The following is a 23824-nucleotide window of genomic DNA, read 5'->3' as shown; positions in this document are numbered from 1 at the left end:
AGAAAGTGTTTGTTGCAACTGTACAAGGCATTGGTGAGACTGCACCTGGAGTACTGTACACAGTTTTGGTCCCCTTACTTGAGGAAGGATGTAGTTGCACTGGAGGTGGTTCAGAGGAGGTTCACTAGACTGATTTCAGAGATGCGGGGCTTGTCTTATGAGGAGAGATTGAGCAGTTTAGGCCTATACTCGCTAGAGTTTAGAAGGATGAGAGGAGATCTAATTGAGGTATATAAGATGCTAAAGGGGATAGACAAAGTAGATGTGGAGTGGATGTTTCCCCTTGTGGGGCATTCTAGAACGAGAGGCCATAGTTTTAGGCTAAGGGGTGGTAGATTTAAATCAAAGATGAGGAGGAATTACTTTTCTCAAAGAGTCATGAATCTGTGGAATTCACTACCTCAGAGTGCAATGGATGCCAGGACGCCGAATAAATTTAAGGAGGAGATACAGATTTTTAATTAGTAATGGGTTGAAAGGTTATGGGGGGGAGGGTGGGAAATTGGAGCTGAGGCCAAAATGAGATCAGCCGTGATCGTATTGAATGGCGGGGCAGGCTGGAGGGGCTGAATTGCCTACTCCTGCTCCTAGTTCTTAGGTTATGTTCTTATGTAATGGACCCACCAAACGTTTCTTTTTTTCATACCTATAGAAGTTTTTACAGTCTGTTTTTATGTTTTTTGCTAGTTTACATTCATATTCTATCCCCCCTTTCTTTTATCAGTTTCTTGGTTTTCCTTTGCTGTATTGTAAAATCCTCCCCATCCTCAGGTTTACTATTATTTCTGGCAATTTTATAGATCTTTTCTTTTAATCTTATCGAATCCCTCCTTTGTTAGCCACGGTTGACTGGCTTTTCTTTTGGGTTTTTGTGCCTTGAAAGAATGTATAGTTGCTGTAAGCTATGTAATAGTTCTTTAAAGACTATCTATTGCCTATGTACTGTCATACCTTATAATGTTTTTTCCCATCTCAGCCAATTTGCTGCCAATACCTTCATAATTTCCTTTGTTCAAATTTAACACTCTGGCTTCAGAATGAACTACCTCACTTTTAAACATAATGTAAAGTTCTATCATATCATGGTCACTCAACCCTAAAGGGTCTTTTACAACAAGATTATTAATTAGGCCTTTTTCATTACATAATACTAGATCTAAAATAGCCTGTTCTCTGGTCGGTTCCTCAACCTACTGCTCTAGAAAACCATCCTTAACACACTCCAGAAACTCTTCCTCCACAGCATTAGTGCTCATTAGGTTTACCCAGTCTATACGCACCCATGATTACTTTATTACCCATGCTACAAGCTTCTCTAATCTCCTGATTAATACCATGCCCTACACTACCACTACTGTTTGGCGGCCTATAAATAACTCCTACCAATGTTTGCTGTCCTTTGCTGTTTCTTAGATCCACCCAAACAGATTCCACATTTTGTTCTTCCGATCTGAGATCCTCCCTTACTAATGTAATGATCCCATCCCTTATTATCAGCACAACACCACCTCCTTTTCCTTTTTGCCTGTCCTTCCTAAATGTCGAATATCCTTGAATATTCAGTTCCCAGTCTTGGTCACCCTGTAACCATATTTCCATAATGGCAATTAGATCATACCCATTTATTTTAAATCATCTACCTTATTGTGAATGCTACCTGCATTCAGGTAGAGTGCCTTTAACTTTGTCTTTTTGACATTATTCCTAGGCTTAGTTCATGTTCGCCTTTATTTCGCCTGGCTTCTAATTTCACTTGCTACTTTTCTACTTCCCAATACCAGCTTTACTTCCTTCCAATTTGACCCCTCAGGTTCCCATCTCCCTGACAAGGTAATTTAAACCTTCCCCAACAGCCCTAGCAAATCTCCCTGCGAGGATATTAGTCCAGGTTCTGTTAACGTGTAACTCATCCATCTTGTACAGGTCCCAATGCCTCAGAAATGCCCTCCTACACCAATTTTCCAGCTACGTGTTCAATTGCTCAATTCTCCTATTCCTATGCTCACTAGCACGTGGTACTGGAGTAAGATTACTGCTCTTGAGGGCCTGCTTTTGTAATTTCCTTCCTAACTCCCATAAAACTGTTTTCAGGGCCTCTACCCTCTTCCTAACTATGTTATTGGTACCAATGTGGACCACGACCTCTGGCTGTTCAACCTCCTCCAGAAGAATGTTCTGTGGCCGTTCTGTGACATCCTTGACCCTGGGATCAGGGAGGCAACACACCATCCTGGAATCACGTTTACTGCCACAGAAATGCCTGTCTGATCCCCTGACAATTGAATCCCCTATCACTATTGCTCTTCCACTCTTCTTCCTTCCCTTCTGTGCAGTTGAGTCACCCATGGTGCCAGAGACTTGGCTCTGGCTGCACTCCCCTGAAGAACCATCACCCTCACCCATATTTAAAATGGAAGACTGATCAGCAAGCAGGATAGACTCAGGGTACTTCTGCACTACCTGCCTGGTTCTTTTAGACTGCTTGGCGGTCACCCATTCCCTCTCTGCCAGCAAGATCCTAACCTGTGGTGTGACCACCTCCCTAAACGTGCTATCCACGTAGTTCTCTGCTCGCGGATGCACAACAGTGATTCCGCTCGAGGTCCGAAACATGGAGCTGACACTTCTGCAGCCTGTGACACTTCCTGCAGAACACATGGTGAGTCCATGACTTTCCACATACCGCTGGATGCACATTCAACTTAGCTGAGCTGACCTGCCATACTGTAACATTAAACCAATTACCTCCAATCAGCTTCTTCCCCTGTCCCAAAGTAAGAGCCAGCTACAGGAGGTTGAAAAAAGTTAGAAAAAGAAAGGAGCCCCTCCCTCACCAAACTCCTACTTTACCCTCTGTGCACCCAAAGCAGTACTCCAATGCAGACAAAGCAGCACTGAGGAAGGCCTGTTTTATGCTCCCTGAAAAACAACTGATTCAAGGTCTGAAAACCAGTTTAAGCTTGCTACTTAATTAACTAGCTGCAGCTGCTCTCAGAGAGCTTGTATACCCTTGCTTGAAGGCTGGAATAAAAGTTAACTTCTCTTAATTTAAGGAGTAATTCTTAGTTAATTACTAAATGAAAGGAAACACTAGACTCTAGATAAAAAAATAACCCTTAAAACTATCTATCCCTATAGCATGATGGCAATGGCTCATCACAAATGGAGTGTATCCCCAGTGTGAAGACAGGACTTTTATTCCACAAGGGTTTTGCAGTGATCATTCCTATCAATACTGTCATGGACAGGTGCATCTATCACAGGTAGATTGGCAAGGATGAGGTCAAGAAGGCTTTTCACTCGAGTTGGTTTTCTCACCAGTTTTTGCAGACCCAGTCTGGTTTGTCCTTAAGGACTTGGCCAACTCATTTTTTGTGATTGTCATTGAAGCCCACCACCGCACAGTACACTCTGTGCCCTTGCTGTCCTCAATGCCTCCTTCAAGCAGCATCATCAGCTGAGGGAGTGCAGTTGGTGGTAATCAGCCAACATGAAGATTCATGGGATCCTGCATAACAGTTGGGGGCTCCCAGGGACATGCCCTCTCGACTGTATACCATTGCACTATTGATGGTGGATCTGTCCTGCCAGTGGAACAGAACATGATCGTGATCGAAGTCTAAGATGTTGGCTGAAAGATATGATTTTTGACTAGTCTGTGGGACAGCTCTCCCAATTTTGGATGGCCCACAAGCACTTTGACAAGAAATTCCAGCAATGATTTTCTGAGTCTACAACGACTGCCTTCTGAAGATCATAACCATCTTCCTTTGTGCCTTTGTACCATGTCTGACTCCATCAATTGGAGGGATTGACACGAATAACCCCAGTTTTGCTATGGCTCATTGATGCTACATCCACCCAAATGCTGTCATTTTGTGACGGGCAGCTACTCTCTCCTTCTTTGACATTCAGCTTTTGCAGCCAAATCTGGATCAAGGCTGTCAAGTAGGCTGGATCTTGACTGTTCCAGGAGAACCTGACTGAATGTCAAGTCCTTTCAAATCATTATACAGATGTTGAGTCTTTTGAACACCACTGTAATATTACTGCTAATATTACTATGTAATATTTATATTTGAATAAATATAATGGATTATGAAATCTTTAGTCAGTGGGTAAACTCTCCTCTGTCTATTGGCTGCAAGGGTCCCAAGTGAAATGGTTTGGGCAGTCACAATCTTGTTCCTTATATTTCAATTGCACAACTTAAAACCAATTACCGTATGGCAGGTCCTTAAAAGAATAACTGATTTTCCAGACATTAGTGCCAAGCAATTTGTACAAGATATTCTATCATTCCCATAAAATAGAGCTGCAGGCAAAGCATTTAATAAAACCTCTTCCCCTTCCCACAAGGGCTGTAGAGTTCAAAGTCACAATTAAATCAATTACCAGCCCAAAATGAGACCTGCATTCAGAAGGGTGAAGCCTCCTGCTTCCTATACAGCATGCCATTAGCAGACTTTGGAGAAACCACATCCTGCAGTTTAGTTTCCTACTCTGAAAGCCCTTCTTATCTATCTGACGTGTCGTGCTCAGATCTCACTTCATCTCTGCTAAAGGCATGTCAGACCTACAGAACAAACACTCTAAAAAACTATAAAATGCTTACATGGCAACTACATTTAACTATCACAGTTACAAATTTAAGGTCTACAGCCTCCCTACATCTTTATATTAAAAATCTCCCTCCCCCTGGTCCATAGTATCATACATTTTTCCAAAAATAGGCAGGGAGTGGCTTGCTCCTCATTCTTCGCCTATGATGTTCATGACGAGAGCACCTCAGGTAGCCCAGTGGACAGAGTCATCGTCTGCATGAGCATTAAAGTATATACAGAAGTTTGTAAGCTATACTCACAGTTGATCTCGACTGAGAATTCTTTAGAATACATCAATGAAGGTGTATATTAAAGATCATTCAAAGACTTAACTATGGTAAAACTTCATGACTTCCCGATCAGTGTAAAAACTAAACTTTAAATATGCTGAAACAGGATGTGGGCTGGTGGGCTATGGAGACGAAAAGCACAGTTTCTAACTTTCAACTCCACACTCAATTTTTTTCATATTCTTTCATGGGATTTGAGCATCACTGGCAAGGCCAGCATTTATTTGCCCATGTCTAATTGTCCTCAAGAAGGTGATGGTAAGCTGCCTTCTTGAATTGCTGCGGTCCATCTGATGCAAGTACATGCAAAGTGCTGTTACAAAGGGAGTTCCAGGATTTTGTTCCAGTGACAGCAATATAATTCCAAGTCAGGATGGCGTGTGACTTGGGGGGGAACTTTCAGGTGGTCGTGTTCCCATGCGTCTACTGCCATTGTCCTTCTAGGTAGTAGAGGTTTGCGGGTTTGGACGGTACTGTCAAAGCAGCATATTTATTCATATACATTTGGAGCTCAAAATAGGCACTGGAAGAGAATGCGAGCAGGTCAACTGTAAATGCATCTCAGTACTAATTGAGGAGTTCCAGAAGGACTTAAGGGTGGGGAAAACAATCAAAAAATTTTTCTTTCTCAAATCTGCCCCTCATGATTGTCAGGGTTTCCCATGTTGTTTTTTTTTAAATTTTAGCTAATCACCATTGATCTTCCACTTCCATTAATATTCAAAATGTTGTGCTAAACTCCTCTTTTTTAACACCAACTAAAAGAAATCTAAAATAGTTTAACAGCTGTGTTAAGAAAGTGCATATAGGAATCAACTGCGAATGTATTCAGCACTTCCAGTAATAAATGGCATATGACCAAAATTTTCAATGGGTGAGCAGTGGCACATATATGATCATGAATATCCTAGTTAGATCTGTCTCAACAACTTATATAGACACAACCTCAGGCATCCCAGCAGCTGTACTGGCTTCCACTCCTCCCTTCTCCTCTTCACCCCTCCGTCAAGGAAAACAAAAATAAGAAATTCTCCTGGGAGCAGGTACCTTTTCTTTTTATATTTTCCATAGATCATCTTCGTGCCTTTGGGCTTGTAAGTAACATGATTTTCAAACCCTTTCAAATCACTGCAGAGATGATAGTCTTCTGAGCATCACAGTTATATTACTGTTCTAAAGAAAATACAGCAAGAATGTTAGCTGATGTATTTGAAGGATCTGAAGGATTATGAAGCATTTAGTCAATGACTTTGAATCTAGTTCATTGATGAATGAATGTCCCCTCTATCTACTGGCTGTAAGGGTCCCAACAGAATTGTGTTTGGGCTTTGGTAATCCTATTTCTTGTAGACATAGGTCTATAACATAAAACTGTCCCTCATACAGCACTCATTTTCAATCACATTCAGAAAGCTGGCTTTCAAAATTGGAAAAAAGATCACTCTTGTATAAAGTAAAATGCTGCGAATGCTGGAAATCTAAAATAAAAACATAATTCCGATGAAAGGTCACAGACCTGAAATGTTAACTCTGTTTTTCTCTCTCTGCATAAATGCTGCCTGACCTGCTGAATATTTTCAGCATTTCTGACTTAATTTCACTCTGAAAGAGTTGGAATTCCCTTCCGAGTTTGAGGCTGTGTGGAGCGAGCTTTTCTTGGCATCTAACCTGTGCTGCAGTGGCCTGTGATTACTTAATACAAACACCGCTGCCTAACACCAACATTCCTTGCACGGAAATACACAACTTTACACAAATTAAAGTTATTAAAACTACTTCCAGTCCCAGCAGAACACTACGTTCGGTGCTTACCATTTAGTCTTCAGGATTATAAATTCAAACCTCAGAGGGGTAGATTTTAATCTGCAATGACAGACTGAAAACTGGCAGTAGTAGTTCGGACACTCATCATACACCCTCAGCTGCCCAGTGATTTCAACAGAGAAGAAAACAGGTTGAGTTTATAGCGGGAATCCTATCCACTACTGTCAGTTTCCACCCAACATTACAAGTTACAAGGGGAAGACGGTGGAGTAGTGGTAATGTCACTGGACTAGTAATCCAGAAGCCCAGGCTATTGTTCTAGGAAGAAGGGTTCGAATCCCACCATGGCAGTTGGTGGAATTTGAATTTAAGTAATAACTGGAATTGAAAAGTTAGTTTCAGTAATAGTGACCATGAAGCATTGTCGATTGTTGTAAAAATGCATCTGGTTCACGAAGGGGAAAATTCTAGAGTCCATTATAAAAGATTTAATAGCTGAGCACTTGGAAAACAGTGGCAGAATCAGACAGAGTCAGCATGGATTTACGAAAGGGAAATCATGCTTGAAAAATCTACTGGAATTTTTCGAGAGTATAACTAGTAAAGTTGATGAGGGGGAGCCAGTGGATGTGGTTTATTTGGACTTTCAGATGGCTTTCGACAAAGTACTACATAAGAGATTAGCATGTAAAATTAAAGCACATGGGATTGGGGGTAGTGTATTGAGATGGATAGAAAACTGGTTGACAGACAGGAAACAAAGAATAGGAATAAACGGGTCTTCTTCCGAATGGCAGGCAGTGGCTAGTGGGGTACTGCAGGGATTGGTGCTGGGACCCCAGCTATTCACAATAGATATTAATGATTTAGATGAGGGAGCTAAATGTAATATCTCCAAATTTGCAGATGACTCAAAGCTGGATGGGAGGGTGAGCTGCGAGGAGGATGCAGAGATGCTTCAGGTTGATTTCGACAAGCTGAGTGAGTGGGCAAATGCATGGCAGATGCAATATAATGTGGATAAATGTGAGGTTATCCACTTTGGTAGCAAAAACAGGAAGGCAGATTATTATCTGAATGGCTATAAATTGAGAGAGGGAAATGTGCAACGAGACCTGGGTGTCCTCGTACACCAGTCGTTGAAGGTAAGCATGCAGGTGCAGCAGGCAGTAAAGAAGAAAAATGGTATGTTGGCCTTCATAGTGAGAGGATTCGAGTAGAGGAACAGGGATGTCTTGCTGCAATTATACAGGGCATTGGTGGGACCACACTTGGAATATTGTGTGCAGTTTTGGTCTCCTTATCTGAGGAAGGATGTACTTGCTATAGAGGGAGCGCAGCGAAGGTTTACCAGGCTGATTCCTGGGATGGCGGGACTGATATATATGAGGAGAAATTGAGTCAGTTAGGATTATATTCGCTGGAGTTCAGCAGAATGAGGGGCTTCTCATAGAAACCTATAAAATTCTAACAGGACTCGACAGGGTAGATGCAGGAAGGATGTTCCCAATGATGGGAGAGTCCAGAACCAGGGTCACAGTCTGAGGATATGGGGTAGACCATTTAGGACTGAGATAAGGAGAAATTTCTTCACCTAGAGAGAGTGGTGAGCCTGTGGAATTCGCTACCACAGAAAGTAGTTGAGGCCAAAACATTGTATATTTTCAAGAAGGAGTTAGATATAGCTCTTGGGGCAAAAGGGATCAAAGAATATGGGGAGAAAGCAGGAGCAGGCTATTGAGTTGGATGATCAGCCATGATCATAATGAATGGCGGAGCAGGCTCGAAGGGCCGAATGGCCTACTCCTGCTCCTATTTTCTATGTTTATATGAATGTCCTTTAGGGAAGGAAATCTGCCATTCTTTCTCTGGTTTGGTCTACATGTGACTCCAGATCCACAATGTGGTTGAATCTTAACTGCCCTCTGAAATGATGTGGCAAGCCACTCAGTTCAAGGCAATTAGAGATCGGCAACAAATGCTGGCCTTGCCAGCAACGCCCACATCCCATAAACGAATAAAGAAAAAAAAAGTTAAAGTCTTACCATGTAGTTTCCAGTTCTGATGAAAGCTCAAACATTAATCTGTCTTTACTCTACAGATACTGGTTGAATCTCCAGTATTTCCGTTTTTATCTGGACACTTACATTATGTACTGATTTCATAAATCAGCTACAAAGCATGACAATGAGCTTAAAACATATTTTTGTGTCGTTTACTTTTGATTCATGGACATCTTTGTTTAAACAATTAAATAGCAAAAAGTTCCTGAAAGCAAGAACATGAAGCAGTCTATCATTATGCCTAAGTGTTAATTTGGCTTCCTCACCCTGACAGTCAACATAAATTTTAAGAAGTCCCTCTAGCTCAACAAACAGTTCACAGAATTTTCCTAACAAATTGAAATATTTATGAAGCAAAAACACCACGAATAAAAATACTTCCACAGTAGAAGATCATAAAGCATTTGAAGTTTTGACAACAGAAACCATAAAAATACTCAACAACTGTAGGTACAGTTTTAGTTCTCTGTCCATATTAAAAAACTTAACCGAGAGATAGCAGAGGCACTATCACGTATATCTTAAAATTGGTTAGAAAAGGGAATAATGCCACTGGACGGGCAGACAGCTAACACGATTCCTATATTAAAAGGGAGATAGTACAAGTCCATAGGTCAACACTAATAGTAAGAAAAATGATGGAATTCTTACTCAAAGATGTAATAGAAAAACGTTTGAAAACTAAAAATGCAATAAAGAGTAGACAACATGGGTTTCAAAAGGGAAGGTCATTTTTGTCCAATCTTATTGAATTCTTTGTAGAAATAACAGAAAAGATAGACAAGGATAATGCACTAGATATATTTGGATTTTCAAAAGGCCTTCAATAAGGTGCTTACTTAGTAGACTCATGGACGTATGGAGTCAGGGGACAAGGAGCAGAATGGATAACAAAAAGCTTACAAAACAGAAAAGAGAGTACAGGTTAGAGGTTGTTACTCAGGTGGAGAATGGTTTTCTACAAGGATCAGTGCTTGGACCATTGATGTTCACTATTTACACAATGGATACGGACTCAGGAATTGGAAATACAATTTAAAAATTATATAGGCAACATCAAATTAGCAGGGAGGGGGATATCATTAATTTACAAGGGACTGCAACAAAAATACATGGAAAAATATTAAGGAAGACCTTAATGAGTTTGCAAAATGGGCACGTAATTGGCAAATGAATTTCAATATAGTTAAGTGTGAGGTGGTACATTTTGGTTGAAAGAATAAGGCCACATTCTTCTTGGAAAATAAACATCTAAATAGGATCACAAAGCACAGCGATCTGTATACAGGTACACAAGTTACTAAAAATACTGATGCACTTTAATAAGTTCATAACAAAAGCAAACAAAGCACTGGGTTCAATACTACAGGGATAGAATTGAAAAACAGAAAAGTTATGTTAAACTTGAACAAAACTTTGATTAGACTACACAACATATAAAGTACGGTAAACAGTTCTGGCCCATTTCTGCGCTCTAAATACTATGTAATATAAAGGATTACCACAGGAGATTATAAAGAGAATAAAGTGGGTTAAGCAGCCAAGATAAATAATGCTGCTGTGAGGTAATCATAACTCATTTGCCACTCATGGACAATCTGAAAACCAACACCGTGAAAATAATTATCCTGAAGTTTAGTTGACCATAAAACATAGAATAATTTTTCACAAAATATACTCAGACACATACAGATTTTGCTCTTATGTTCCAATGTAAAGTTGTGATCAGGTTTCATAAAAATTATGTAATATATTTGAATCTCAGGTCCTTGTTACAATATAAAATGGTGCTATTAAATATGAAAAACTTAGAAAAGTAAACAAGAATGTACAAACAGATTGCGATATTGAGGCACACATGAAATTAGGTATATAAATTTAAGGCTTGTTTTTACTGAAATGCAAACATTTCCTCAATAGGGCTGACAAAACATGCTTCCCTACGAAGTCCTAGTGAAAACTACTTTATCAAGCTAACTCCTACATCTCCACAATCAGCTATTATCATTTATAGGTCGGGAGAAAGATGGGCTGAAAAACATACAATGTCCTGAAGGTTTCATAAATTATTTGTGGTTCGCATCTTAAACTAACACTTCTTGCTGATGCTCAATGAGGATTTCATATAACAAGCTCAAGTGCTGGATACAAGTGTGACTTAAAGAGAGCAAAAATGCCAATATTTATTCTAAATCTGTCCTAATGGACAGTGAATAATGACAGTGAGCTGTCAGTTGTAAATCCAGCATGGACTTCCGTCCAAAATGACAAGAAGAAAGCTTAATGGCTTTGTAAACATTACCAGAATACAGAAGTTAAATTCAGCCTTCAAGTCACTGTGAACTGTGTGATAATGTATACAACCTATAATGATCACATTTTTACAAATATTTTTGCTTAACATTATAAATCAGACATTGTTCCAGATTAAATATACTGTGGTGCAATTAAAAAGGACAATAAAATTGATGACTACATTTTATCTGGAAAGTATGTTCCAATATTTGATACGAACTTCCAGCTGTTTTAGTTTGAATATTTCGCTTATTAAGCATCTTTTAAAAAGACAATTGACAGAAGATCTCAATATAGTTCAGCAATATGTCATGCTTTCTTTCATGTGTTCTTTTGTTATTTGTCTACTCTTTAACATAAAGACAATCCTTCCATAGCTCCAGGGCTCAAGGATTGTGTGTTTTCTAGTAAAATCTACACTACAGCCACCACCTGGAATTTGCCTAAAATTAAACATTAACTGTTGGCAGCCAGTGTTCTCATCATTAAGAGGCAGCACTTCGAAGGCTGTGTCAGAACAGGGTCTTTGGTGAAACTGGCAAAATACAGATGATGCCACAAAAGAAAATAAAGGCAGCATTGAAACAGTCTCAATATAGAAAACATCAAAGTTTTGTAATGAAGATGGGTTGCCAATCAAACTTGGCATTTTTCCCAGTAAAAGAGGGAAACGGATGGCACAGTGCAATTTTAGCTCTGGGATTTGGATTTGAATTCAGTGGACACTTGAAATAAAAGACATCTCTGTGTGCTGAATACATGAATTGTATAGGCATATCCATTCCTAGGAGGCATTGGCCTGGAGTACAAAATCATGTTTAATTCTGCAATAATTAGCTTTAAATTGTCATTTTTACTCAGGCTGAAGGACAGCTGGTGTAGGAAATGGTGCACTGCAGGTGCTCTTCCTTGGATGAGACAGAATAACAGGAGCCTTGTATCTAAAACCTGGGAGCACTTGAAGCCGAAGCAGAGTTTCTGAAATGTGTTCAGTTTGCCTGCACTAACTTCCCTCACTTTGGCAGATGTAAAGAAGTTACAGTATTCACTACAAACTTATGTAAAACAGACAGGACAGGTTTCTGCAGATGACAGAAGAAACAATGACCATACAAATTTTTCAATTTTATAGCATGTAGTCAAAACTTAAAGAAGAACATAAGTATAGATAGTGTTATTTCACTTTTCAAAGTATCTGCTATTTTATATGCCAAAAGAAGCATACTTATGAAAACCCCACCAGCCTCCGCATTCAAAGGATCATCCTCCGCCATTTCCGCCTACTCCAGCATGATGCCACCACCAAACACATCTTCCTTTCACCCCCCTTGGTGGCATTCCGCAGGGATCGTTCCCTTCGGGACACCCTGGTCCACTCCTCCATCACCCCCTACACCTCAACCCCCTCCCACGGCACCTTCCCATGCAACCGCGGAAGGTGCAACACCTGCCCCTTTACTTCCCCTCTCCTCACCGTCCAAGGCCCAAACACTCCTTTCAAGTGAAGCAGCATTTCACTTGCACTTCCCTCAATTTAGTCTACTGCATTCGTTGCTCCCAATGCGGTTTCCTCTACATTGGAGAGACCAAACGCAAACTGGGTGACCGCTTTTCAGAACACCTTCGGTCTGTCCGCAAGCATTACCCAGACCTCCCTGTCGCTTGCCATTTCAACACTCTCATGCCCACATGTCCGTCCTTGGCTTGCTGCATTTTTCCAGTGAAGCTCAACGCAAACTGGAGGAACAGCACCTCATCTTCCGACTAGGCACTTAACAGCCTTCCGGACTGAACACTGAGTTCAACAATTTTTGATCATGAACTCTCTCCTCCCTCCTCACCCTCTTTCCGATTCCCCCCCTTCTTTTCCAATTAATTATATAGATTTTTCTTTTCCCACCTACTTCCATTATTTTTAAATGTATTTCCATCCATTGTTTTATCTCTACCTTTTAGCCTTTTTTGATTCCTTCACACCTCCCCAGCCCCACTAGGGCTATCTGTACCTTGCTTGTCTTGCTTTCTACCCTTAATTAGCACATTCCTCAGATAATATCACCACCTTCAACACCTCTTTGTCCTTTTGTCTGTGACATCTTTTGGCTATCTCCACCTATCACTGGCCCTCTATCCAGCTGTACTTGTCCCACCCCTCCCCCCTTAAACCAGCTTATATTTCACCTCTATTCTATTGTTACTTAGTTCTGTTGAAGGGTCATTCGGACTCGAAATGTTAACTGTGCTCCTCTCCACAGATGCTGCCAGACCTGCTGAGTTTTTCCAGGTATTTTTGTTTTTGTTTTGGATTTCCAGCATCCGCAGTTTTTTGCTTTTGTACTTATGAAAAGCTGGTTTCAAAAACATTTTTTGAATTTTAAGCTAATGTAACTATCAGAAAGAAATAAAACTGACTACTTTAAAGTCATTTGGGCAAATGTGGGTTATTTAAGGCCAGCACAGATTTGTTAAGGGAAAATCATGTTTAACAAACTTTGAGTTTTTTGATGAGGTAACAGAGAGGGTTGATGAGGGTAATGCTGTTGATGTGGTGTACATGGAGTTCCAAAAGGCATTTGATACAGTGCTGCACAACAGACTTGTGAACAAAATTATAGGTCATGGAATAAAAGGGACAGCAACAACATGGATACGAACTTAGCTGAGTGACAGGAAAAAAAAAAAGAGTTGTTTTTCAGGCTAGAGGAAGGTTTATAGTGGAGGTCCCTAGGAGTCGGTTTTAGAATTTCTGCTCTTCCAGATATATATTCATGACCTAGACATGGTATGCAGGACACAATTTCAAAGTTTGTAGAGGATATAAAACTTGGAAGTATTGTGAACTGTGAGAGCGATAATGTGGAATTTCAAAAAGGCAGGTTGATAGAATAGGTGGACAAGTGGCAGAAGAAATTTAATGCCGAGAAGTGTGGAGTGATTCATTTTGGTCAGAAGTAAATATTACACAATTCAAAAGGGCCGGGGGGTGCAGATGCAGAGGGACCTGGGTGTATATGTGCATAAATCACTGAAGGTGGCAGGACAGGTTGAGAGCGTTGTTAATAAAGCATACGTCATCCTGGGTTTTATCAACAGGGGCATAGAGTACAAAAGCAAAGAAGCTATGTTAAACCTGTGTAAAACACTGATTTGGCCTCAACTGTAGAATTGCACCCAGTTCTGGGCTCTATGCTTTAGGAAGGAAGTGAAGGCATTAGAGATGGTGCAGAAAAGATTCACAAGAATGGTTCCAGGGATGAGGAACTTCAGTTATGTCGATAGATTGGAAAATTTGGGACTGTTCTCCTTGGAGAACAGAAAGTTGAGAGGTGTTTTGAGAGAGGTATTCAAAATCATGAGGGGTCTGGACAGAGTATATAGGGAGAAACTGTTTCCATTGGTGGAAGAGTTGAGAACCAGAGGGGACAGATTTAAGGTAATTGGCAAAAGGAGCAATGGCAACATGAAGAAAAACTTTGTATGTTGCAAGTGGTTAGGATATGGAATGCACTGCCTAAGAGGTGAAGGCAGGTTCATTCAAGGCTTTGAAGAGGAAATTGGATTATTCCCTGAAAAGGAAGAATGAGCAGGACTACGGGGAGAAGGTGGGGAAATGGAACGAGGTGAATTGCTCCTTCAGTGAGCCAGCACAGACACAATGGTTCAAATGGCCTTCTTCTTAGTTGTAACCATTCTGTGATTCAAATCACATTTTGAGGCATTCATCTTTTTTCTAGTATAAAATTGACTACTTTCTTAAATAAAAGGCACCTTCCAACACCTAACACCCCCTCCTTTAAATAAGTAGTAAAGACTTCAGCTTAATGTCTTGACAGGTTAATTTGATCCATGCTTACAAGACACAGTAATTGTGTTTGTAATTCAACACAAATTAATTTTGATGTTTATAAAGAGTGTACTTCACACCTATTTAAGAGGAGTACAGACAACTAACTCAGGTTCTCAAAAGCCACTACAGTAGCTGGTGAACAGATCCAGCAGGTGATGTTATGATGATCTGAACCAAGATCAATGAACAAACATCTGAAGTGTAAAACAGCCCTGTTCTGCCACTCCTACAGATATTCCATCACATTATCAGGATACTTCAAAAGGGAAAAAAACACGTGATTAAAAGTTCAAAACTTCTCTCGGATCAGGTGCAAGAACAACATCGATTGAAAAGACAAAATGAAAGTGCCAGGTTAAGGAAGCAAATTAAGCTAAACATTACCGACTTGATTTCAAAGATCAAAATGAAAATTGAAGTGCATCCTCTTGCACTCATTAGCAGAGCTACAGATTGATTAATGAGTATTCAAACTCTGCCCATAAGGCTTTGTGCAAATTTATGGTCTTTAGGAAACCATAAGAAGTCTCAGATTGCAGTTTTATGGGTGGTAGTTCATGTGCACACATTTCAGGCCAAGGAGCTCTGAAAACAGATGTATGATACCAAAGATAAACACAGTGAAGTTGCTTTGTGTAAATTAGCTACATACGTGACGACTGCAGTTAAACAAAATGTTTTGTCAAATGGAGGTTAAAACTTTTGCCCATTTGTTGGTATACTTGCAGGAATGCTTAACCTTAAATAATACACTATGGAGAACAATCAAAAACCCCTGCAAGATAATCTACGTACCTGGCCAAAGAGCCACTTAAATGTTATAAATTCCTCCATAACTCCCTGAAATTGCACATTGCAATGTAGATTTATAATGGTTTAAGTGGCTATTTGGCCAGGTATGCAGAATATCTTACAGGGGTTTTTGATTGTTCTCAATAGTGTAGTATTTAAAGTTAAGCATTACTGCAAATGTACCAACAAATGGGCAAAAGCTTTAGCCTCCATTTGACAAAACCTTTGGACAGTGAAAGGAATAGCACTTCCCAGAATTTAAAATGTTACCTTATAAAGTTATGCTATATTAAATGTCAGGTATGAGAAATGAAGTCAACCTCTTTCATATCCAATAGTACCATTATGGCATCAGACAACTTCATTCTGAGACACGTTTTTCTCAATTCATTACGTTTCTTTTGATAGAATGGTAGTGGCTAGATCTTTTGCCAATTGTTTGACAAAATCCTTCTAAAAGTGACTTAAGTTAAAGCAATATTCCAAGACAAAGCTCAATAGTTATCTGTTGAAAGTATACTCCCTAAAATATTTGCTTCTCACAAAGTACATACCCAACTTATTTTTAAACTACTAATTCCACATGGCATCTACACCATATTTCCTCCAGATCAGGTCCATCATCTGTCTGATGCTTCCCAACGACAAAAATGTGTATTTATATAGTACCTTTAATGTAATAAAATGGCCCAAGGCATTTCACAGGAGCATTATAAAACAATATTTGACCCCCAAATCACATAAGGAGATAGTAGCACTGATAATCAAATGCCATGTCTTAACGGAGAGAAGTAGAGAAACAGTAAGGTTTAGGGTGGGAATTTAAGAACTTAGAGCCCAGGCAGCTGAATCAACAGCCACCAATGGTGGAGCAATTAAACTCAGAAATGCTCAAAAGGCCAGAATTAGAGGAGAGCAAATATTTCAGAAAGTTGTGGGGATGGAGAAGATTACAGAGATAGGAAGGGGTGAGGCTGTGGAGATATTTGAAAACAAGGATAAAAATTTTTAAATCAAGGCATTGCTTCATCAGGAGCCAATGTAGGTCAACGGGTGCAAGGCTGGCGAGTGAAAAGGGTTTTGTGCGTGGTAGGACACGGGCAGCAGAGTTTTGGATCATCTCACGTTTACAAAAGGTAGAATGCGGGAGGCTGGGCAGGAGAGTATTAGAATAGTCCAAGGCATTTTACTGCAATCATTTTGATATTGGTAACATTTTCTCGAGATCTGTGAGGTCTTCCTCCCTTGTTCAGCTGATGTGGCTAAATGCAATGCGTTTCATGAGCAAAAAGGCAATGGTTCCAGATTTATGTTGTAAGACAATAGACTATGAATGTTTAAAGCATTCATTTGAAATCCATTCCTCTACTATTTTAGCAGTGAGAATTTTTTTTTTTCAAATGAATTTTGACTGAAGTAGCAACCTATTGGCTGTATGAAGCATCTTTAATATAGAGAAAGCATCCCAGGGCACTTTGCAGCTAAAATATAGCAGAGAAAAAATTAGACAAAGCTCTTAAGGGTCTGCACACTAGCACTATTCCTTATTTTTGAGGTCAGTTGGAAAAGGCAAATGGCACCTACCATGAATTTGGCATCTCCCTTGGAAAGTGTGTTGGTGACAAAATTTATTGCCTCCAGGCATTCCACAATTGGATTGAGAAGCTTTGGCTGAAAAAAAATCCAATAAAAATGTCAGAGCTGTTGTGTATTCATTACATATAGAGATTATTTATCAAGTGCAGGCACAAGACTTATTTATAATGTAGGAAAATTTTCACTTAATCTCGTACTTTACAATCATGCCAGTACACTTCTTGCACAATGTTCTTATTGCCTCAAATTGCTCCTATCACTAGTACTTCACTCTAGTGTTATACAACTCAAAATGCTCTCTGCAGACACAATCCAAGTTTGGAAAAACAAAAACCTTTAATTTTATTGCTGAGTTTTTGTCATAATTTAAGCGAACATTTGGTGGAAATTTCATTTCCTCATCATAACACCACTGATAAGCCAGTGACAGCACTGATCATGTTAATTCAGTAAGCTCCGTTTGATAAAATTAACTGCATACTAAAATTTTCAGGAATTTTTGCACAGTAAATCTGCAAAGGTAAAGGGGGGTTACAAGTGATTACATGAGAAAGAACATGAGGGTTTTCTGAATGTCACTTCAAAATCACCCAAATGTTGTAGTTTGAGTCTCCCCAGCCAAAGAAATGAAAAAAAAAATAAACTGAGGCTTTGCTTGTGAATAAAAGGTGACTGGAAAACAGGTCAAAATCAGGCTGAATATGTTCTCCAGAAGAAGTATTTCGTTCAACCAATGACATTTGTACAAATATCTTTGCAATTTTGCAGTAAATTTCTTCTATCCTTTTCTAGGAGTTTAAAAGGGTCTTGTGACTGGCAGCAACAGAATACATTTTGTGGTGCAGTTCTAACAGGCTTCTGAACAAAAACTGTGAGATCTTTACTTGGATTTTGAAACAGAAATTTTATCTTAAGTTAGCCAAAGGAGAACATTCAATGACAGTGCAATGAATTTCAATTAAGCAGTCAACTTCAGTGCATCAAAGATTTGGGTTCTGTCCAGTATCTGGGGAGGCTCCTGCAATAATTCCTAAACACTCTGACAGGATACACATCATTTAGGAGATCCCTCTCATGTCCATCCTTTGACCTATCTTTTACAAACATGACTACAATCGCGCTTCTTGACATTTAGCCTCTTCTAATCTTTTGAACTGCAAATAAACTGGCTACTATTTTCACCACCTTGATTTTTACTTTGTTGGGATAAGAATTCACCACATCATCTCCAACTCTAACCCATGCTTTGCCAGTGCCTCAGAACCGTGGAACCCACTACCTCCCAATATGTCCTTCTTTGGCTCTCTGTCCACTTTCACTGATTACACTTCCGTGAAGCACCCTGGGATGCCTTGTCTACATTAAAGCTGCTACATACATACAATAGGTTGCTACTTCAGTCAAAATTCATTTGGAAAAAAAAAGGATGAAGAATTAAGAATTATATTGAGTGTAATGAATACCCAGAAGCAACTACAGGTAATCATCAGGGATTTACAGATCATAAACTTCAAAGTAAAACTTGAACAATTCATAACCACCCATGTCTGAAGACAAAATTATAGCCTTGAAATCATTCCAATATTTAATACGAAGTTGATGGGATACTATTATTGCATTTTTTGTTTGATAGCAGCTGTTGTAGCAGCTTCCAGCAGTAAACACATTCTTTGTTAAGATGCAATGATGGGTATACTGAGTGATTAACTGCCATGGCATATATCAACTGCAAGTTCATCAAGTCAGAGCCACTACAGCTCACTTCTTTGGTAAGGAGCTTTCCCCCTGCACAGAAGACCGTTTATCCTAACTACATAATTCTTGTTCCACCTAGACCCCTCCATATGGCCTCTTACCATCTTTACATCTTTTTATTTTGAATTGTGATGTGACATAGACCGTCTCAATTTCTCTACTCCACTCATGCACACTAACCAAGCTCACTGTGAACTTGTAGCGCTCTGATCTCTCAAGTCCAACCCTGACAATTGTCATTAAACCTGCTGACAAGGGTGGTGCTGTTGGTCTTTGGCAAACAGACCTCTCTAGCTTGCAGAGACTGAATGACAACTCACCGACACCTTCTCTTATTTTCTCTAGACCATGATCCTACCACCAAATATCTAGTCATGATTTCCCAGATCATCACTGGCCTCATCTCCACTGTAGATCTTCCCCCCAAGGTTTCCAATTTCATAGTCCCCAACCTTGCACAGCCCTCTTCTAACTCCTTCCCAACATCTGCAAACAGGACTCCCCATTATACCCACCATTTCAGTCTGTTCTTGCCCCAGGGAACCTGTATCTTCCTATCTCAACTCTGTTTTATCTAACCATGTCCAGTCATTTTCGACATACATTCGCAAATCTTCTGACAACATCTACTATTTTTAACAGTTTCCAGCTTCCTGGCCCTAACCATCTTCTTTCACAGTGGATGTTCAGTCCCTCTACGCCTATTACTGTGAACATCTCCTTTGATTACAATTCTTGCTACCCTGCCTCCCTTAACGATTCTATTCCATTCTCCTGGTTTCTGCATTGCATGTTTGGACTATGCCATTTTCCACACTAGTACTTCCATTTTCCTCAACCGAGGTCAACAGGACCCCTGACCTCGTCCATCCTACTTCCCACAATTTCGCCCTTACCACTTCCTCTCCCTCCCAGAACCTCAAAGGGTTCTCCTTGTCCTCAACATCCACTCCGCCAGCCTCCACATTCAACAAATCATCCTCTGCCATTTCTGCCACCTCCAACATGATGCGACCATCAAACAGATCTTCCCCTTTCCCTCCACTTTCAACATTCAAAAGAGACCATTCCCTCCAGGGCATCCTGCTCCACTTTTCCATCGTCACACAGTCATTCTCCTTCCTATCCAAGCCCAGGTGATGAAATATCTGCCTTTTCACCAGCTCCTTTTCCAAAGCTCAAGGCCCCAGGCACTCTTTCCAGTCGAAACAGTGATTTACTTACACTGCTTGTAACTTTGTATACTATATTTGCTGCTCATGATATAGTCCCTCCAGTACACAGAATGGATGATCAGGTTGTTGAACTAGCCATTTTAATTCTCCACCCTACTACCACATTGATTTATTTGTAATTGGCCTCATGCACTGTTTCCATGAAGCTCCAGGAACACCTCATCTTTCGATTAGGCACTTTACAGACTTCCAGACTCAACGTGGAGTTCAACAATTTCAGATCATAAATACTGTTCCTATTTTTATGTTGGTAACAATTCTTCTATTCTTTATTTGTACCTTCGCTAGATCCATTGTTTCTTTACTTGTTTCATTCTAATCCCCATTAGCCTTATACTATCAACCCTTTTGTCATTTGATCACTCTTGCCTTTCATTCTGTCACAGACCTTCTCTTTTGTTCTTACTTCACTGCACCACCCTCCTAAACACTCGCTTTAAAACTGATACATCACTAACTTCTTCCAGTTGTGAAAAAAGGTCATTGATCTGAGATGTTAATTCTGTTTCCCTCTCCACAGATGCTGCCTGGCCTGCCGAGTTATTCCAGCATTTTCTCTTTTTATTACAATCAAAATAGTACTAGTGTCACTACTTCTTTTCAATTTCCTGTTTCCTGTCAATGTTCTCTCTTTCGCTTCTCTCTTGACAACATTGACTTCTTGTTGGATTACATCCCCACAGGTCCTACTTGTATCTCACCAAGTGGCCATTCCTTATACACAACCCTAATCAGTACCTCAGCAAGATGCATCACCGCCAAGTAACATTCCCTCTAATTGCTTTTGAAGCATGTGGGCGATTTGTTTAACAACATGGCTCCATTAAAGGTTTTTGCACAGCAGCAGTTACTTCAGCACAGCTTGTGGGGTAAATTTCTACTTGCTGAACAACTCCTCACTTTAGAGGAATCACTGCTGCCAAGCCCAAGCACTCAGCATTGGATTTTCAGCAGCCATTACCATTAGCAATCAGAAGCAAGAATCCTTGTCATTAATTTTTCTACCCTAAGAGACAAGAGATGGAGCCAAGTGGTGCATTTGCTTGCTCATCCCAACTAAAATAACCAAATTCAGCACTGACCTGGCTCTCCAATCTGGGGTTGACCTTAGTCTCCTTGTCTTACTTTGCCAACCGAGCAAATTGGGAGCCCACCTTGACCACCTTTTGCAAAAACCTTTTTTTTATAGTTTACTTATTAGTCCAACTTCAGGGACATACAACTTAAACATACTTTTGTTGCCTGCAAACTGGGTGATCAGAACCACATGTGACACCAGAATTCTATTGGATCTGCAGCTAGCAATGATCAGGGTTGGATTTTCAGCTAACAGTCAATCTCTGATTGTAAGAGATCAGATTGTAACTCTACTGTCAATGGTCATGCCTTCGATGGTAAATAAAGAACAGTGACCAGGTGTATTGACATGGGGTTTGTGTAATAAGGTTTCAATTCTTCCAGTCCTTTTACATTATGAATAAAACAACGGTAATAATCTACAACTACAAAAGCTATAGTGAGGAAAAGTTTATGCAGATTGGTCTGTTTGTAAGTTTGACGTTGGCAGGTATATACTTCACATTCCTGTTTCTTGCCCCTGTCTGCAATAAATTCAGGTAAAAATGTTTCTAATGATGCAATACAATATGTACAGTTGTTTCTAAAAACAGCCAAAGGCTTAGATTCTGGATAACATAGCACATCTTCAAATTAACCCCAAGGGTTTGTTGACTTGTTTGTGAGGTACTTACAAGATGAATCCCCTCACATTTAGTCTTAAACCAACGGCAACCTTCCGGAAGAGCTGTTCACATAAAGAGAACAGCATCATTTCATCAAATGTAAGCACAGCTTTGAGGGTTCTTTAGGTTCAAAATACATACCTGGATTCAGGTTATTTTTAAATGAAGTTTGAATAGTTTCTCCACCTATTTGATCAGAAAACATCTAATTATATGTTGGCAGCTCCCAATTTCAGCTTATTTTGATTGGCACCCATTTTTAAGGATATTATACGTTCTCAACACATGGAGCAAGCAAAGAACCTGCTCCCTTTTCCCAGTACAACTGAAAAGGTGTATAAAACAAATCCTGAAGAAGCACTGCTTGCAGGATTTATTTCCTACAGGAAAGCATCTAACCTTTGTTTACAACAAGGCTGCGTGATGAATATGGGCACCCGGCTGCAACATTTTTTTCCTCGGAAATTTAAAAACATTAAGTACAAATTGAGATTTTTGTACAAACAAGTCGTGCGATTCAACTCCCTCACTCTTCTAAAGTTAACCCAACGCTGGAGCGTTTTTCTCATCCTGTGTCCCAAGGATGGGGAGACAGCGCCCTCTGCTGTTTTGTCAGTATGACATCTAAATCTGGAGAAAATACAAGATCGAGGTCAATAGCAGGGAAAGTGGGTGCAGGAGGCATGCACCTTGTCAAAAGCTTATTAAAAATGAACAAGGTGATTAAATCCCCCTTAATTTATCTAGAGATTGTGCATTTGATGCAATTTTGCAAAGGCATTCTGAGTTTCTTAACAATTTATTTCTGCATTAATGGTACTTTAGTACTTCACTCCTTTCAGTGAGAGTACAATATACAGCCCAAGAAAAGATGCCTCAGGGGATAGAGATTGCCAGAGGTGCTAAATAATCAATTGATGGGAACACATGGAAGTCAAGAATCCAGCCAGCAACTAAGCCCAGGTTATATAAGCGCCTTCTATCCCAGTCCTGACACGGTTCATGACCAATCTAGATCCGATGTCTATGACCAATGGGCCCTCCGGCCAATATTAAGTCTCTGCTGGAACAACTATGTCACAAACAGAGATCTGGAGATGCATAGCACAAAACCAGAAGTACCCTAAACCATCAGTCTCTGACAATTGCAGCCAATAAAGGTTATCAGCCAATCAGACAAGAACTTTTGTGTGAAGACAGACTTGCAGGCAACCCAACCAAGGCTCCCTTCACACTGGTGCAGACCTCAAGGCTGATCAATGACCACTTGGATTTGTGCCATTAGGCAGGATCTGAAAATGCTCAACTTTGGTTTCCATACATGCCACTATGCATAAGGCAGACAAAGTTGGAAATGTTGCAACCACACAGCCACACTCCCACAGGTGAAATAGACCATCAAGAATTTGTAATACTTTCTTGCATTATTCATTCATGGATGTGGCTGTCTCTGGCAAAGTCAGCATTATTGCCTACCCCTAAGTGCCCTTGAGAAGATGGTGGTGAAGGTACATCCACAGTGCTTTTAGGCAGGGAGTCCCAAGATTGTGACCTAGCGATGGTGAAGGAAAGGCGATATATTTCCAAGACAGAATGGGTGTGTGACTTGGAGCTGGTGGTGTTTCCAAGCACCTGTTGCACTTGTCATTCTAAATGGTTGAGGACAGGGGTTTTGGTGGTTCTACCAAAGAAGCATTGGGAAGTTGCTGCCATTCAGCTACTGACAGGGTATCATAGGAAAACATTTGATCATTATATTCTGCTCAGGTGTGGTATAGAAACATGTACTCCATACTCCATCCAACATAATTACATTTATATTCTTTATAGTTGCCCTGAAG

The 23824-nt window shown here is 40.1% G+C and overlaps 1 protein-coding gene across 3 annotated transcripts in view; it reads right to left on the bottom strand.

The window, feature by feature from the left end:
- The window catches only part of polb (polymerase (DNA directed), beta), a 99918-nt gene that overhangs the window by 50975 nt on the left and 25119 nt on the right, over positions 1-23824 (bottom strand). For all 3 annotated transcript variants that reach the window (XM_078565735.1, XM_078565736.1, XM_078565737.1), the window contains exon 11: positions 17240-17326. In XM_078565735.1, coding sequence (XP_078421861.1) covers positions 17240-17326 — 87 coding nt within the window. The remainder of the gene's footprint in view (positions 1-17239; positions 17327-23824) is intronic.

This window comes from Cetorhinus maximus, chromosome 20, assembly GCF_964194155.1.
Source record: "Cetorhinus maximus chromosome 20, sCetMax3.hap1.1, whole genome shotgun sequence".
Classification (NCBI taxonomy): Eukaryota; Metazoa; Chordata; class Chondrichthyes; order Lamniformes; family Cetorhinidae; genus Cetorhinus; species Cetorhinus maximus.
This window is presented reverse-complemented; position numbering and strand designations above follow the sequence as displayed.